Below are 18191 nucleotides of genomic sequence, written 5' to 3'. Positions count from 1 at the left end.
ATTCATGCATATAAGCACAACATTGGCCACATCTATGTTGAGATATACTGCACACATCTATCACAGGTTTGTAATGCAAAGACTTCACCATTAAGTGTCGAGCAAACGGGGGGAAGCAGTGCTCACAGAAAACCATCCTTTAGTGTATTTTTTCCAAGCAAGATTCTCAAAAAACCGGTTGAAATTGAAGTCCGTCTTGAGGCTATTTTTAAAGCATTTTAGTTATAAAACCAGCTATTTCCCTCCCAAAACCCATTGAGGTTAAGCCTAGTCCTTCAGGGGGGGGGGGGAAGAACAAGAAGGAGATGGAGGACGATGGCAGAACTACACACAGAAACCTGGAAGAAAAGATGTGGAAAAACATCCGTTTAGTGCCAAAAACTAAAACCTCGAGATTTTGAAGATAAATCCAACGACATTGTCAAGCCAATGGCTTTTTTTGTGACGCATTAACACTAGTATGCATGTACATCTCGATTTATAATTACCCTTTCTGAATGGCCAATACCGACATGAATTGTAGTTTCCATCCAAGAAGAATTTCTTGCTATGTAGCCTCGACAGAGAATGTGACAGCCAAGTTGACGTCCTGGATGCTGCCTCCGGCGCCATAATTGGCACATGTATAGATGACGTTGAGAAAGGAGTCGCGAATGTTGCTGTTCTGGTAAGTGACATGGACGCCCGAGAGGTTCGTTATCAGGAGGGCGCATGAGCCGTGGCGGCCGACTTGGAAACTATTCAACTCCCCGGGCAGGCCCCCCAGCATAGTCTGCCCGTTGGCAAGCAGGTCCTGGCCACCAGAAAACGTCGAGCAGAGCTTGAAGTTCTACGTCGGGACTATAAATACGCATATGCCGCAGCTCTAATTATTTACCAGCCATTGATCCAACCCCTACAGTAATTATCAAATTAGCCCACCTGTGGCAACGCCGCCAGGCAGTCCGTGAATGCTACACCCTGGAAGTCAGCCGGATTCGAGCACTGCACCCCAGAAGCTGCCTCCGCCCCATGATCAGTTCGGTCGATCGCGTTGCCTGCAACGCTCACTGTGATTATCACCATCGTTATCGCCTGCATTAAACGTGCCATCCTACAGACCCCCGTGATCTAGATAAACCCACCTCCTGTATTATGTGCCGGCCTGCTGGCGCGCGCTGCAGGTGGTCCGTTAAGCGTTCTTGCTGTGATTTTATAATCTCCCTCCTAGCTATCTGCAATATGTATGCATCGAAGGGCTTGCCTCAATACAATATTGCCGATGTCCATGCATCTCGCGCGCCGGCTGCTTTGTCGTATCGGCCCGCACAGATCACCGTATGCGACCGAAAGGATTTCATTTGATGCTCATCGATCCTTGCTGTTGTCCTGCACTGAAGGGTTTGGCACCGTGCATATCGGATGACGTTCTTGCCACCGTACCTACATTTGATTCCAAGGTCCTAAGTTTAAAATCGCTACAAATTTACCCAAATGCTTTTCAAAAGGAAAGCAAAAAAAAGGGAAACAATGTCCTATCAGAAGGTCCATATAGACTTTGGCAGCTCGACTGGTCCAAATCTACTAGGCAAATATCTACAACCTCGAAACTTGAGGAAGTGTTTCTGGAAAAAATAATTTGTGAACTTGAGATAGATCCTTCTCGTCTTAGTCTATGGCGGTTCTATAAAATTTCAACCATCCAAAACTTTTACATTCCAAATTGAACCGGCCCAATTCCCTTGACCTTGCAAATTGAATCGGACCAGTTCCCTTTTTAATCTAAAATGAAAGGATAATCACATTTTTCCTAGTATTTAAAAGGATCTATACTCAAAGTTTTCTCTTGAATTTGTTCAATTACTTATCTCTTACACCTTAGAAATGAAAGCCCTTACTATCATTGTGCAACTTGATCTACATTACTTATCTAAACTTTTAATAGTAAAAAACCAAATGTATACGAGTGGTTTCTATGTCTATTAGTGGGTCTATGGCCTCCCAGAAGTATATCCCTCATAAGTACAAAGATAAAGAAAAAGTATAAAATAAAAACCCAAAAGAGAAGAAGTTAAAGCATAGAAGAAACAAAAAGGAAAAAACAGAACTAACCTGAAAGAGAACGTAATAAAATTCAAGAAAATTAAAAAACAAATTTTTTTCTCAAAATGTCAAGAACATTTTATTAAAAGTAGTCATGATACAAAAAGGCTAAAAAAGAACTAACTTGAAAGAGAACAAAATGAAATACAACCAAAACTATAAAACAATAATTTAAAAAAAAGTTAAGCACGTTTTACTAAAAGCAAGCGTGATCCAAAAACAAATGTGAAAGATTTCTACTCAAAAGATAATCATCCCTCCACATAGTATTGCAAGCAAGTGCTGAAGCTACCTCTAGCAATGTGAATCGTATCCAATATCTAGAAGCTTGATGCTTAAAATTTCTAAATTCTTTCTTAAACTTATCAAGTTCTACCATTCACTACAAGGATTTGAGCTAATCGGCGGATAGCGGCGTCGCTAATAGCGTCGCTACTTGCGTCACTATTTGCGTCGCAAAAAAGCGGCCGAAACCAAGTGCGGTTTTCATTTCGCATTTGTGGCTTGTGAGTTTTGAGAGCGAGAGCGAGGGAGAGAGCGACCGTCGAGAGAGAAGGAGAGGAAGAAAACTTGCCGCCGCCGCCGCCGCCGCCGTTGTTCGTGAAGGAGAGGAGGAGCCTTCATCGCAAAGAGGAGCTGCCCCACGCTCGCCATATCTCATCGGTGAGTCTCCCTCTCTCGTTCTTTTGCTTGTTTAAGGTTTAAATCACTTTCTCTTTTGCTTGTTTAGGAGAAGAAATGAGAGAGAAAGAGAGGGAGAGGGAGAGGGAGAGAGAGAGAAAGAGAAAGAGAGGGAGAGGGAGGGGGAGGAAATGAGAGAGGGAGAGAAAGAGAAAGAGAGGGAGAGTGCATTCTCTCTCTCCCTCTCCCTTTTGCTTTTTTAATATTTAAATCACTTTCTTTTTTGCTTGTTTAGGAGAGGAAATGAGAGAGTAAGAGAGAAAGAGAGAAAGAGAGGGAGAGGGAGAGGAAGAGAGAGGGAGAGGGAGAGAAAGAGAAAGAGAGGGAGAGGGAGAGGGAGAGGGAGGGGGAGGAAATGAGAGAGGGAGAGAAAGAGAAAGAGAGGGAGAGGGAGGGAGAGTGCATTCTCTCTCTCCCTCTCCCTTTTTCTTGTTTAATGTTTAAATCACTTTATTTTTTGCTTGTTTAGGAAATGAGAGAGAAAGAGAGGGAGAGAAAGAGAGGCAGAGGGAGAGGGAGGGGAAGGAAATGAGAGAGGGAAAGAAAGACAAAGAGAGGGAGAGGGAGAGGGAGAGGGAGAGGGAGGGAGAGTGCATTCTCTCTCTCCCTCTCCCTTTTGCTTGTTTAATGTTTGAATCACTTTCTTTTTTGCTTGTTTAGGAGACTGATTTATTATTAGACTAAGAGATCCTCAATGATACTCATAAATGGATTACTTATACTCAAAGCCCTCTAGTGCAAATTTTTACACTAACGAATAATTATCTACCGGGACAAACAAATCCTTGAGCATAATACAAGGCCGAGATATAACATCAATAAATCTCTCAACTACTATGTACAATGCAAGATTTATGGTCAACTTGCAACTTGACGTACATCTCCATAAAGCTATCCATTTAAGCCTCGTTTGCTGTAATGTAGATAAGATGGAAAACGAAGAAGGTCTTATTGTTCAAGATCGCGAGACGTATCTTAATCAGCGTGTCCCATGTCCTTGCTCTCAATGCAAGTTGGCAATTAGACGAAAACGCCGATTGTCTATAGAACACGTACGACGATTTGGCGAGTTTCAATCTGAGATCATTGATCAGGCGATTGCGGATTTTCAGCAAACGGTAATTTGAAGTTAATATTAATCATGCATTGTACTCGCAAGCTAATTGAAAACCATACACAATAAGATTGGGTCTTGTTGGCAAATTTTCTATCCAGGGGGGTGATGTCTCGACCCAAAGGGGAGTGCACCCTTTGCGGCCAATTAGAAGAGTTCGTGGACGTGCGATGGATGGATTGCAAAAGCCAATCTACCACTAGCAAGGCCCATCTATACCGTCAATGCCAAAGGAGACATACAACCTTCCCGACCTACCTACAATCTTGGAGCCTGAGATGGAGGCAATGATGGATGCATTAATTCCCATGGATGTTGAGACATTTGACCCGCTTAGAGAGGAAGCATCCATACCATTATATGATGGATACCGAGTATCTCGGTTGAAGACATTGCTTGCACTCTTAAGTGTGCAAGCAAAATACGGTTGGAGCGATACGAGTGTGACCGAGTTATTCAGGTACCTTGCACAAAGGCTTCATTGATTTTTTTTAAAAACAGTATTATTGCAAACATTTGTGCTTTTTCAAGGTGTTTTATGATTTTTTTCAGGTTATTGAAATATCATATATTACCACCTGCAAATACCATGCCTGAGTCTCGTGATGATGCACGATATGTTTTACGGAAGCTTGGCATGGACTACAATAACATCCATGCATGTATCAATGACTGCATATTGTTTCGAGATGAATACGAGACTATGGAGACATGTCCAAAGTGTGGTGCTCACAGGTATCGATAGGACTTGCAAGGACAAACTATCCCTCAAAAAGTTCTCAGACAGTTTCTGCTCATCCCCCGCATAAACCACATGTTTTACACGTCTATCATGGCAAGCTTGACAACGTGGTATGGGCAGAAGAGGTCCACGGATGGAGTTCAACGAATATCAACGGATTCGCGCACATGGAGCAACATTGACTCTACCTTCCCAGGCTTTGCGCGAGAGCCAAGGAATCTTCGGCTCGGTCTCGCCATGGATGGTGTGAACCCATTTGGTCTGCACTCAACTTCTTACAGTGTGTGGCCTATAGTGCTTGTCAACTACAACATCCCTCCATGGCTTTCTACGAAGAAATGATATCTCATCCTTAGCTTGCTCGTTCCGGACCGCTACAAAGTAAAAAATATGGATGTGTATCTTCGTCCATTAGTCGATGAGCTTAAGATTTTGTGGGAGGAGGGGGTCACTGTGCAAGATATGAGCAGGCGCAATGGTCGGCGGTCAGCCAACATTCGAGCCATTCTCATGTGGACGATGCATGACTTTCCAGGATTGGGAGAGTGCTCAGGTGAGCAAACCTCCGTTCTCGCTGGTAATATCTATATTTTATTTCATTCAATCAAGTATTCACTAGGTCGTGGCTCGCCTTACAGGTTTAGTTACCTCAGGTTATCATACATGTCCATTGTGTGGGCCACAGTTAGACTCCCAAAGGTCACCATGAAGAAGATGGTATATCAAGGACACGCCGCTTTCCTGCCGGAGGATCATGAACTCAGGGAAGGTTTTCTTGGATGACCTCCAACACGTATGAACGCTGCAAGCTGGTATGAGCTGAAAATGGTAAACCCGGAATCACATCCAAATGGAATGCGACGGTTCTCAGTTTTCTACGAGTTGCCATATTGGATCCACTTACAGGTCAACCACTTGTTGGATCCTTTGCATATTTTCAAGAATGTGGACAGCTTGCTATGGGACCACATCACAGGAAAGAGAGACACTATAGGCTCACGAGTGGATTTGAAGGAGGTAGGTAAGATGAAGGCGCTTTGGCCGCAGTCGAGTGCTGAAGGGGGAGTGCAGCTTCCTCGCGCTCCTTGGGTTTTGTCCACCAAAGAAGAGCGCATTGTGAAGCAAGTAATCAAGTCTATCCGCACTCCGACGGGTATGATGCGTTCTCTCAGGTCCGCATTTTCTAAAGATGACCAATTGTTGGGGCTAAAATCCCATGATTGGCATAAGATATGTCAGGTTTGTGAACAGAATGGATTGTAATTCGCGTGGGCATTTTGCAATTTGAAAAGTAGCCATTATTCATAATGCTTTCTCATTTGTGGCAATTTGTCCTACCGATCGCGATCGCAGGATGCCTTACTTCAGAAATTCGTGAGGCCATTTACAAGTTGTCAACTTTGGTGCAATAGATCTCACAGAAAGAGATTAAGACGTCCTCTATTGAGTCCGCGAGGCGAGGAGCAGTGGAGACGGTCTATCTCTTTGAGAAATACTTGCCCACTAGCATGCTCAGGATACAAGTTCACCTTCTTGTGCATCTTGTGGATGAAGTGGAGATTGCTGGATCTGTCCATACGTGATGGATGTTCTTCCTGGAGCACTTCATGAAAACCCTGAAAGGCTTTGTGCGACAACGAGCTCGTTTAGAAGGTAGCATGGCGGAAGGTTGATTGGTATCAGAGGCGTTAGTGCATATCTCACAATGGCTACCAACGGTGGAACCAGACAATGAAATGCTATGGATGCTGAAGGACGATGATAGACTGACTGGAGATGTGGTGGTTGGAAATGGGGTAGAAAAAAGAATGGATACCTCAATGGAAGAGAAGGTGAATCGCTTTTGTATGTTGCACCATGCCTCCATGGAGACGTGGCTCGCCAAGTACCAGATTGCAAGGCAAGATCGAGAGGAAGCGCAAGCTGAATTCCGACGCAGTACGCGTCATCGACCGATTCGATATCCCGAAGGCATGGAGGAGATGCCGCGGTTTATGTCAACACGATGGTTGCATGGAGCCTTGACCGCAGTATCCAGCGAAGGGATAGAGGTCTCAATGGAGGAGTGGGAGTTCTCGAGGGGATGTAGTCCAAAGGTGATGAGGGGTTTAGAATATGTTGTATCTAAATTTTATATGCGACATCTAATTTGAGTGTTTCAATGTATAGTACAAAATATATAGTGCAACGTGGTCGCGCGGACGGCATTTTCGCGTGGAGCGTATTGACAAAATGCGCTCCACAATGGACTGTGGTGTCATGGCAAGGTTTAAGCAAGAGAACCGTCGACGAGCAACGGATCCGAACACGGTTGTGGATGAGATGGAGTATTTTGGGAACTTGCAAAGTATTATTACGGTGGATTACTGTAGCTTCTCCATGATACTATTCGATGTGCAGTGGTTCAAAGTGGTACTTGGAGGAGCTGGAGCAACAGTTCGACGAGGTCCATCTAGATTTCTCGAAATAGATTTCGAAAAAAAATGGATGGATTTGCGCGACACCTTTGTGTTGCTGGCCCATTGTGAACGGATGCATAGAGTCATTTGCTTGCTAATTGTAATACGACATGGTTTATATCACAATGGTTTAAACTTGCTTTGTACGTGTTTGTGAACAGCTAATCTTCTATCCAAACCCCCGACAACCTCGATGGCGGTATGTTATACCTTCAACTCCTCGAAGTGCGAGAGTATATGATCAAAGCGATGTTCTTAGCATAGATGAAGATAATATGTAAATAGAGGGGTCGATATTACAAGGGGTGGAGGGCACCGCAAGCTTGGAGCCCGCATTGGCTAACAATGATGGAAATACAGGAGTCCAAGAATTTTTTGAGAACGAGGCAGACTCTTTCTTTTGTGTTGACATGTCTATCGACCTTCTAGTGTATGCAGAGTTGTGTCAGGAGATTAACATGGAACCATAGGATACTTCATTCTTGGAGAATTGTATTACTCAATTTGTTATTTAGATTTTCCATAAAGGTACAGAAGATATGCATTTTAAGAGGGATTTTTCAAAAATGATTTATATTACTATGCTTTGTATAGTTTAAATTGATTATTCTAACACCATTTTTTATCTGTGCAGGTGACATTTTAAGGATGAGTCGAGGGATGAGCGATAAGGAGTTTCAGAACATGATGGCACGCATGTCTCCAAACCAGCTCGTGAGATTCAGAGAGATGGCAGACCAAGAGCTGTCTCGTTCTTCGTTAGGGCGCTCTGCTAGATCTGCTTCAGCGCGATCAGATGCTTTAGCTTCGAGCAAACGATCTCGACGCTCACGACTTGGGCCAGAGGGAGGGACTGCATCGAGATCAGGGGGATGCTGCTGTGGAGACACGAATGTGGTGTCTCCGTCTCGTCGTTCAGCTGGAGCTGCGTCACCTCCAGGATTTGTCACACCTGTGGGGACGTCTACTCCAGTTACTCCGGCTTTTGCGCAACCGTCAGCAGGTGGCATCCCTTTTCGTGGCACCCCCTTTGGTAGCACCCCTTTGAGTGCCACTCCGAGAGAGGTTACCCCCATCGGTACACCGGATGTAGAGGGGTCTCCTGGATATGCCCATGAGCGTGGACGGAGATGGGAGAGGACCCATCTTAGGCAGACTCCTAGGGGTTATGGATACCTGGTTGATAGTAGGTCAGGAGCCATCATCATGAATGATGAGGGGAGGAGGGTGATGGCTCGCATGAGAGAGTTGTACCAACAAGTTTTTTGGCACAACGTCCTGGATCATTGGAAGAACATACCGGAGGGGAGCAATGACTACATAGTAGCATCCTTGCACAAGGAGTTTTCGGTGCCAGCCGCAGTAGATAGATTCTCTAATCCACTGTGGAATGATTTTATGTATTGTGGATTTGCCTGTGCTGGGATAATTCTAATTTAAATGCATTGTCATTGATTTTATGGATGATTTTGAAAGGTCCATAAAGTCTAGGGGCTAAGTTAACAACAGGGTGTTTCTTGACACTTTGTAATCTTCTCTTTTCAATGTGTAACTAAACATAATCATCAACTTTGAAACTCGTAGCTTTTCTTTTCTTGTTAGCTTGTTTAGTGTATGATTGCTTCGCTTTCGCAATCATGTCTTTGACTTCAGCAAAAATTCTAGCATGCATATTGGCAATATCATCAACTCAGCTTTAACTTTGTTTGACCATGATGTAATAGGTGTAGGCAATCTATTTTCATAAATGATTTCAAAATGTGCTTTCTATGTAGTTGTATGTGGTGTGCTATTTTATGCAAACTAAAGTAAATGCAAGTGCGTATTCCATGTTTGTGGTTTTGAAAATATTGTCTATGCATACAAAAGATCTAAAATTGTATTGTTAGTAGCTTCTGTTTGCCCATTTGTTTCAAGATGAAATACTGATGAGAAATCAATCTTTGTACCTAAATTAGCAAATCAAGTAGTCCAAAAATTATTGCAGAGTCTAGAATCACGGTTAGAAATAATAACTTTTGACAAACCATGGTTAGTAAAAACAGTTTTCAAAAACAATTGAGCAGCTTGAGATGTAGTTAATGTTTTTTTGCATGGAATGAAATACACTTGTTTGCTAAATCGATCTACAATAGTCCAAATCATATCATGGTTGGCTTAGGTGTTAGGCAAACCAGCTATAAAATCCATGGAAATATGTTCCCATGGTCTTTCTAGAATTGGTAAAAACATTAATAAACCATACTGCTTACCATGGTGTCGCTTAATTCTTTGAAAAATTAAACACTCAAATACAAAGTTAGAAACATCAGATTCCATTTGTGGTGAGTAAAAATCTTTAACGAATGTACAAAAAGTAGAAATAATACCTCTATGGCCTTGATATGGGGGAAAATGAATTTCATGCAACACAAATGATCGAAATGGAACAGTTACACACAAGCTTTTCTCATAAAACATAAATCCATCATAATAAGACAATGACTCTATTGGAATCTAGTTATTTGCAACTAATTTATTCCAATTAGCTTAAAAACTCGGGTCTTGATCATAAGTATGTTTCATAGGGATAAGGGAGTCAAAAGATATAATAGAGATATTATGGATACTTGATCTTCTACTTAAGGCATCGGCAACAACATTCTCTTTTCCAGGTTGATATTGGATAAGTGGATGAAAACTTTGAATAAAAGCATCCCATTTAATATGACGGTTAGAAATTTGTGGCTGACTAAGGAGATGTTTGATACTTTGTTGGTCAGTTTTGATCATGAATTCAGATCCCATTAAATAATGTTTCCATTGACGTAAAGCTTATACTACAACTAGCAATCCTTATCATAGCTGCAATACTTGAGTTCAAATGGTTTAAGTTTGCAGCTAGAGTAGGCTATGGGATGTGAATATTGCATAAGGATAGCTCCTATTCCAGATCCACTAGCATCAGTGACTACTAGGAAGAATGGTCTATTAAAGTCACGTAATTGCAATACAGGGACATGTGTTAAGGCATGTTTTAATAAATCAAAAGACTTACTGATTATCAGACCAATGATACACAATACCTTTCTTTAGTCATTTTGTAAAAGGAAATGCAAACAATGAAAAATTTCTCACAAATTTTCTGTAAAAGCTGGCAATACCTAAGAAAGAACATAGTTCATGCACATTTTTAGGTATCAACCAATTCAAAATTGCTTCTATCTTTTTAGGATCAACTTTAACACTATTAGATGAAACAATATATCCTAAGCATTCAACGTGGGTTTGGAAGAATTCCCTCTTTTTAGGCTTAGCATATAATTGATTCTCTTTCAATAATTTGAAAACCAAGGATAAATGCTCATAATGCTCATTCTCATTCTTACTGAAAACCAATATGTCATCAAAGAAAACAATGACACAATGCCGATGCTTCAAAAATATGTGATTCATCATACAGTTGAATGTGGCTGGTGCATTAGTTAGACCAAAAGGCATAACAAGGAATTCATAATGTCCAAATTGTATTCTAAATGTAGGTTTGAAAATATTAGATGTGTCCAATCATACTTGATGGTATCCAGATTTAAGGTATATCTTGCTAAATATCATTGCCCCTTAGAGTTTATCCATGAGGTCATCTACCCTAGGGATCAGATATCTATTCTTGACAGTAATCTTGTTTAAGGCACGATAATCAATGCACATCCTATAGGTGTTATTTTTTTAAAAACTAATAGGACAGGTGCACCCAAAGGAGAATTACTGGGCCTAATGAGTCCTCGATTTAACAATTCTTCAACTTGGGTTTGAATTTCTTTTTGTTCAATCTGATTATGTCGATAAGGTGCTTTACATGGTGGTTGAGAACCTAGAATTAAGTCTATTTTATGATCTTCAGGACGTGTAGGGCAGCAAAATAATATTTAAATTGTGAAAGAAATTGTGTGTGCCTAGGATGCATCTGATTTTCCTTAGCTTCAATTTCATTCACCCATATTAAGTAGGATTTTCTACCTTTTCTTAATGCATGTTTAGCTTGGGTGTGACTATGTAATCAAAAAGTATCTAAGGTATGCATACCATGTAATGTGATTTATTTCCCATTAGAATGAATCGTTATTGAATCCGTGGAATAATCTATATCGGGATTATATTTATGATGCCTAAAATAATGTCACTAGATTGCAAAGGCTCAACTAAGAAATTTCTATGCTTAACATAATCACCAATTTTAATTTCTAAGCCATGAACTTATTGTAATCCATTGTATCTAGTACCCAAAGAATGCAGCCTTGAAGTGATAATGAGTTGAAACAGTATGTAAATTCAATTCTTTGACCAATTTTTCAGAAATAAAATCATGTAAAATATTCTTTTCTTTACCATGCACAAGATATTTCATCTTTAATAAAGAATGAGGATTTGGCATACTTAGTAAAGTATCTCAAGTAGTACCCATATCGTCATCCTCTTTCGTGAAATTGGGCATTTTTTTCGTGGTCTTCATCTTCAATCGCTCCCAAGTAGTTGATGTGAACAAATGACTTTTTAGATTGGCAATTCACTGCCAGATATCCAAGTTGATGGCACTTGTAGCAGACTATGGATTTGGCTTTCGAAACATTATTGGTAATGGCTGGGAGTTTAGGTATGTTGGGATTTGGCTTGAAAGATGGCTTAGGATTTGGATTTTTGTTTGATGGTAAAGCAAGGGGTCGTGTCCAAGATTTACGAAAAGAAGATGGAACAAAGCGATTTTGATTGAATCTTCGAAAGGTAGAATTGAATTACTTTGTATCGAAGTTACCATTAGTTGGAAATTGTTGTGGTCGCTTCTCTCGTCCTCGAATTTTGTCTTCAGCATCATGGGCCAAAGAAATCACATCCTCGAGGGTCGTTGGCTTGAACATGTTCACATCTGCATAAAAGTGACCAAGTAGACTAGACATAAACTTGCGCTTGTGGATTGCCTCAAGTTCATCTTTGAGCATTCCAAGTTGCAATAAGGCATTCCAAAAATACTCGGTATATTGTGAAATAGGCTCGCTATCTCTTTGTTGCAGGAGATCCCACTGTTTCATTGATTTTTCAAGGAATTGAGGTGGAAGAAAATTCTACAAAAGTTTCTTTTGAAAAGCCTGCCAAGTAGTAGGACAATCAATACTTTTGCAGACAACAGTCCACCATAGCGATGCATTATCCAGTAAATGGTTAATGACACACTTCAATTTGTCTTTTTCGACATACTATTTTTCATGGAAATAATTATCAAGCTGACTAGATAAAAGGGAGAATAGTCTTTCCGTCACGTAACCCATTAGAAGTACGAAATTTGAAATTTATGTTACTTATCTTGGCTTCTTTCCTGATAGATTATGCTTCAAGTATCGCATCAATTGTACGTCGTATAACATCTTCGGGTTGCAGTCCATCTTGTTCGTTGAAGAGTGGCCAGTTGAGCTTGCAAAGTTTGACGTGCTCTTTGTTTCTCTCGAAGCTGCATCATAATTAGGTCCAATTTTTGCTCCATCGTTGGTTCCGGTAAATCACCTTCGGGCATAAAATCTTCCATATTTTTATCGGTCATCCTACAAAATTTCAAACAATCTCACACACTCGAAATCTTGTTAATGGGATGAGTGTAGCTCAAAGTTGGGTTTACAAGGCTCGCTTCTCTTTTTTTTTTGGCTTTTTTTTTTGCGAAGTTTCTTCTTTTTGTGCATATGGAAATTGATGAAATCCTTCTTCCAAGTGGATTGGACCGTTGCTTTCATTACGCAATCTTGTATTTATTTTATGTATCAGTCATATGGATTCAAGTATGCTTTGCCTTCATTTAGATGAGCATTGTACACATTACTGAAACTCTTTTGTATGGCCCAAATGTGTATCAGTTTTCTTGTTGGAAACTGTCTTTGTCAGAGTGCAAGTACGAACAAGGGCTTGCAGAGAGTTGTAAAACTAGTTCGAGGTTGATTTGGATAAGAACTCGGTGTGAATGCTTGCTAGAGGGAAATTTGAAGATAGAATCTTTAAGCTTTAGTAAGCTTTCAAAGCCTTAGGCTTTATAAAAAAAACTTAACATTTTTTTTTGAAATCATCCAAGATAAGAGGACGTTCACGGCAGATTTGGCACCTGCAAGTACATGCTACCGCCGCTCATGATAAGATTTAGGGACTTAAGCTTTATTATAAATCTTATTAAGCTTTATAAACTTGAATTGACTTATGTCTCTTCTCAACTCTAAGAAAAAGAAATGTGATGATGAAGAAGCTTCTCCAGTGGTCCTACCTCAACAAAGAGTGGTCCTTCGCGATCCAACGGCACAGCAGAGGGTTCTTCACTGCTAGGAACACGCTCGTATTGACGGATCGTCACGAGACTGACTAAAGATCCATTTCATTCCACGAGCTTTGCCTTCGTGCAAGATGGTAAGTGATTGGAAGCTCTTGATCTCAGCTTCGCTCTGATACCATTGATGTGCAAATCGGATGCTAGATGTATACATAGCAAGCACTAGAAGGTCCTCAAGAACAAAGACCTCTACTTAAGCTAAAAAAGAAATAAGATAGACTTGCACGACATGAGGAAAAAATATAAATTGGGTATAATATCCCCCCATGCCTTGTGTGAGTGCTTCACAAGGCATGTATTTATAGATTTATTTATCTCAAAGCTAAAAAATAGCCCAATTTTATAATAAGTATACTTTAGCTTTTATGTTTGCTTTTGTCCAAATAAAGAATAAAGTAGTTGGGCGGCCCAAGAGTCGAGCTGTGCCCAAATACAATGTCCAATAATGAAAAATTTAAGCCGTGCGCCCATGCGCATACAAAATAATAAATATTTATCAAGCGCTTTAATAAATAAGCACGTCTAAATAAATATTTGTGCCATGCCTTTAATGATAAGACGCGCGTCCAAATAAAATGATCATTTCTTCTAGGTAATTTGAATACACGTTATCCCCTAGTGCTTCCCAATGCCACCATCGGCCTGCTCTACACATCAACTAAAGCATTCACAATTGTTAGAAAATAATAAAATTAAACCGACAAAAGTGAATACCTAGCAGTGTTCAGCTACAAAATAAATAAATAGGTTGGAACACTATCCTAACCTTAATTTAATACGAGTATACTCTAAAATCATAAACGTCCATTAATTTTAATATGTAATTTGCAGAATCACCCACTATGGAGTCACCCACGTGTACATTAAATTAACATGACACCCAAAAAGGACAGGCGTCCCCATCAACTTCTCGCACAAGGAATCCACCTTGTGTACGAGCCTCGGTAAATAAATAGTTTTACGGAATCCACCGTAAAACCTCACGAAATCCACCGTGGAATAAACTCATAGAATCCACTGTGGTCTCACGGAATCCACCATGGAAAATGCCTTCTTGCATCACCTAATCTCTTCATGCTAACATTAAAATGTGAAGCTATAGCATTAATAAGATTTTCTAGCTTTTTGCAATAAGGCTTCTCTTTTGCTACACTAGATGTTGCAAGGGCCATATGATGGGCAACACAATGAATTGAAGTTAAAAGTGGATTAACATGTTTTTTCAATAAGACTTGCACACAATTATCCTTTCCTATATTCATTGTAGAACATCCATCAAACCCAAAAGCAATGAATCTAGACAAATCTAGCCTACATTTCTTTAGCTAACTAATAATAGCCTCGAACAAATACCTTGCAATGCCATTATGCACGCATATGATACTATAAAATCTTGTTTTAGAAACACAATCACCCTCAAGTTATGATAAATAAATAACCATATGTCCATGTGAGGAGATATCATTGGACTCATCAATTAAAACACCGAACCATGGATTAGCTGAAACTTTTCTATTGTACTTTTCATGAGATATGATGCCATGCAATAAATCATTTTAGCACATGTCTTATCATCAAGTAGAGTTGGGTGCATGTTCACTTTAGATGCTGGAATTCCTGCAATGAAAGGAGTGGTTGGAGACATTGAAAAATGTATTGCAAATTTTGTTTGAAATATCCTCATCCACATTGTGCATATTCCAAAGGGGATTCTATAAATGCTAAAATTAGCAACTTAAAATCCCATATTCACACATCATGTCATAAGTTTGCTATGCAAGTTGTTTTGCTCAAAGGAAAATATTCCATTGAAAAGAGTGTTTAAAAAATAAGAGAAGTAAAAGATGAGGTATTACTTTCATTATTTAGAACTATATATTTGATTGCAAAGTAAAACTTACCATTTTTTGTGTTTCCTGAAATGATAAGCTTTTTGCAAGATTGCCATGCACCATACACTCCTACTTTTTTTTTTCTTTCAAATTAATCCTTTTCTTCCAAGTGGCATGTTATCGAATGATTCATTTGAAGATAACATATTAATTGAGGTTTAGCCCTCAACATTATCCGTATTTTCTTTTAGCTTTTTAGAAGGATGCTTGGCTATATTTTCAATCTCAACCCATGCAAGAAGATCTCATTGTCTCTTATCTTTCAATTTAGGTGCCATTTCTCAAAGATAAATAGAGTGGTTGTGATTTTCTTTTTTATAATCATTGAAATTAGGTACCTTTTGTTATGCATTTGTTCCTTTTGAAAATCCAAGCTCCTGTAATGGCCAAACTCTATCTTTAAATTGCAATGTCTCACGAACATTTAACCTATTAATAGCCACATAGCAAAAAGAATGTAGTACTAATGTTTTGTCTTTAAAGTTTAAGCTATCACTAATAAATTTTCCATTCAAAGATGAGAGAGAGAGAGCCACTGGTGCTCACCACTACATCCTACAAGGAAACATGAAATAGGTGTGGGTCGGGGTGTAGCAATACCTTGCTAAGTTTGGACAGTGGCGCAACAAACTTGATCAACACTGCTGTCAGTGTTCAGATGAAACGATGTCGTATTGCTGCGCATTTGAGGTGTGAAAACCACCCAAAAGTTGTGTGTGTGATTTGATACTTTGTACATACTTAGTTGTTATGTTTGCTCTTTCATTCTATGTGGAAAATATAGTGAAGAGGGTTTGGAGCAAGAGGAATTAATCAACAATGCTCTGGTTGACATGTATGCTAAATGTGACATGCTTGTAGAAGAACAGGGAGTTTTTGATAGATTGGTAACTCGAGATGCAATCTCATGGGCTACACTTATTTCAAGATATGCCAATTATGGGCTTTGTGAGGAAGTACTAAACTATTTCCAAGAGATGCAAATCGAAGTACATTGGTGGATATGTATGCCAAATGTGGGAGCTTGGTTGATGTTCAACACACCTCAAAATGGTTCAATACAGCTGGTAGGAGCATCAAGACAGGCTTGATTGCAAGTGTCATTGTATCACAGTGGACTTGGGCAGCTACTATTTTGCAAAGCTCTAATGTTGCATGGGAGTATGGTGTCAATGGCCCTTTTTGGTATGCGAGTGGGGCGACAATTCAGGTGCTCCTTTTTGGAGTACTTGCCATTGAAATCAAATGGAAGGCACCATCAACACACACAGTTTGTGAGATTGTGTGTGCGAGGTGGGGTTTTTCGTCGCACATTGTTTTTCTGGTGTTTTGCTTTGCCACTAACATAATTGTGACCGCTAGGCTGCTTCTGGGGGTTTCTGCTGTTGTAAATGCTTTGAGTGGAGTTGACATTTACGCTGCTAGTTTTCTTATTTCCCTTGGAGTGGTCGTGTACACTCTTACTAGAGGCTTGAAAGCTACTTTTCTTGCGAGCTATATACATTCGGTTATTGTTCATGTGGTGCTGGTCATATTTGTAATTCTGGTATACACATTTGGTAGCAAACCTGGGAAACCTCAATTGGGAGTGGCTGGGCTGCTTTTCTAAAAAAAGAGGAGCCTAAAGGAAAGCAAAAGAAAGGATCGAAAACGATGGAAAAAAAAAAGAAGCATCGACTGTGGAGGACGGGGAACGACGCGAATTCAACGGAGATAGAGGGAATGTTTTTCTCAGTCGACGAGGGGGGGGGGAATCATTCAGCCACAGCGACTGTCGCTTCTGTTTTTTTTGGGAATTCCGGTGACATATAGCAGGGCCAAAGCATCACTTTTTCACTTGGGGATTGCGCTATTCAGAGCGCCAAGCAGTTGATTTTTACATATCAGATTTCCAGTCAGGCTGGCGGGCCTTAGTAAAAGCGGGTTATGGTGCAACTGTTACACTATATGTAGAGGAGGAAATTGATTTGGAAGACCACCAAAAATGGAAAGCTCCCTTCTAATTTTCTACGCTGGCTATCAACCCGTAATTTGTCTAGCGACGATCGTGTGATGAGGCTGAAGAAAGGGTACATCAGAGAAGGGAATATAGTTACTGTTATGGGCATGGATTAGAGGAATGAGAATATTGTCATGATTATACCTCCTACGGAGCCTGTCTCTACTAGTTGTCAGTGGGAAAGATGTCTTCTACCAGCGACGATGGATGGGAATATTTTTAGATGCGAGGATAATGCAAAGGCTGATGTTATACCTGTTTGAACTGGAGGCCCAATTCCGAGCTCGGCTTTGGTCTGGTCACTGATAATTGGTTAGCATGTCAACAAGCCCTCTCCAACATATACTTTAATTTTAAGAAGTATAGGTATTAGGCAACAGGTTCTTCATGTGGTGTCCAAAAGTATACAATACAGTTGCAACATCTGGCCAAACAATTTTTGACAATCTTTCAGTGATATAACTGCTTCTTGTAGTGGCTGTGTTATGCAATGGTTGAAGTACAGGTGCATGGAGAGGTTACAAAGCATTCAGAGCTGAATTGGATGATATGAACGTGACGATTGTAGTCCTATTATGTCAGTCAATACTCTATCTACAGTATAAAAGGCTTTGTGCCTGTCGACCGTGTACTATTTCCAACACTCTAGGCTGTAAACTAACTGGTCCCATGGAGCAGCTTATGTATGTTTTGCTTTGTGTCTCTTACAGACTGGAAAAGGGCTGCTAGCTCAACTGGTCACTGTTAACATAGTGACAACAGCTTTGCACAAAGATTCTTTCATCTTCGCATCTTTGCTGATCTTCTATCTAGAAATTTATCAAGGTCTTCTAAAGACGCAACTTTGCTTTCACAAACCCTTCGACATCTTTTGGTGAACCT

The 18191-nt window shown here is 40.2% G+C and overlaps 1 protein-coding gene across 2 annotated transcripts; it reads right to left on the bottom strand.

Moving 5' to 3' along the window:
- Window positions 1–202: 202 nt before the first annotated feature.
- Window positions 203–1195, bottom strand: LOC148035415 (uncharacterized). 2 transcript variants are annotated; one of them, XR_015691233.1, is made up of 3 exons: window positions 922–1195; window positions 489–793; window positions 203–338 (listed from the first exon to the last, which is right to left on the bottom strand). XR_015691233.1 is itself a non-coding variant. In XM_087680652.1 (2 exons), the coding sequence occupies exons 1-2, from the start codon at window positions 1090–1092 to the stop codon at window positions 548–550; spliced, it is 417 nt and encodes a 138-aa protein (XP_087536778.1). In that variant the 5' UTR covers window positions 1093–1194; the 3' UTR covers window positions 369–547. The 2 variants fall into 2 exon arrangements, 1 of the variants encoding a protein (XP_087536778.1); XM_087680652.1 differs by lacking the exon at window positions 203–338 and having other exon boundaries at window positions 369–793; window positions 922–1194.
- Window positions 1196–18191: the final 16996 nt, after the last annotated feature.

The sequence above is a fragment of the Lygodium microphyllum genome, chromosome 6, assembly GCF_053477565.2.
Source record: "Lygodium microphyllum isolate KBCC chromosome 6, Lygodium_microphyllum_v1.1.10, whole genome shotgun sequence".
Classification (NCBI taxonomy): domain Eukaryota; kingdom Viridiplantae; phylum Streptophyta; class Polypodiopsida; order Schizaeales; family Lygodiaceae; genus Lygodium; species Lygodium microphyllum.
This window is presented reverse-complemented; position numbering and strand designations above follow the sequence as displayed.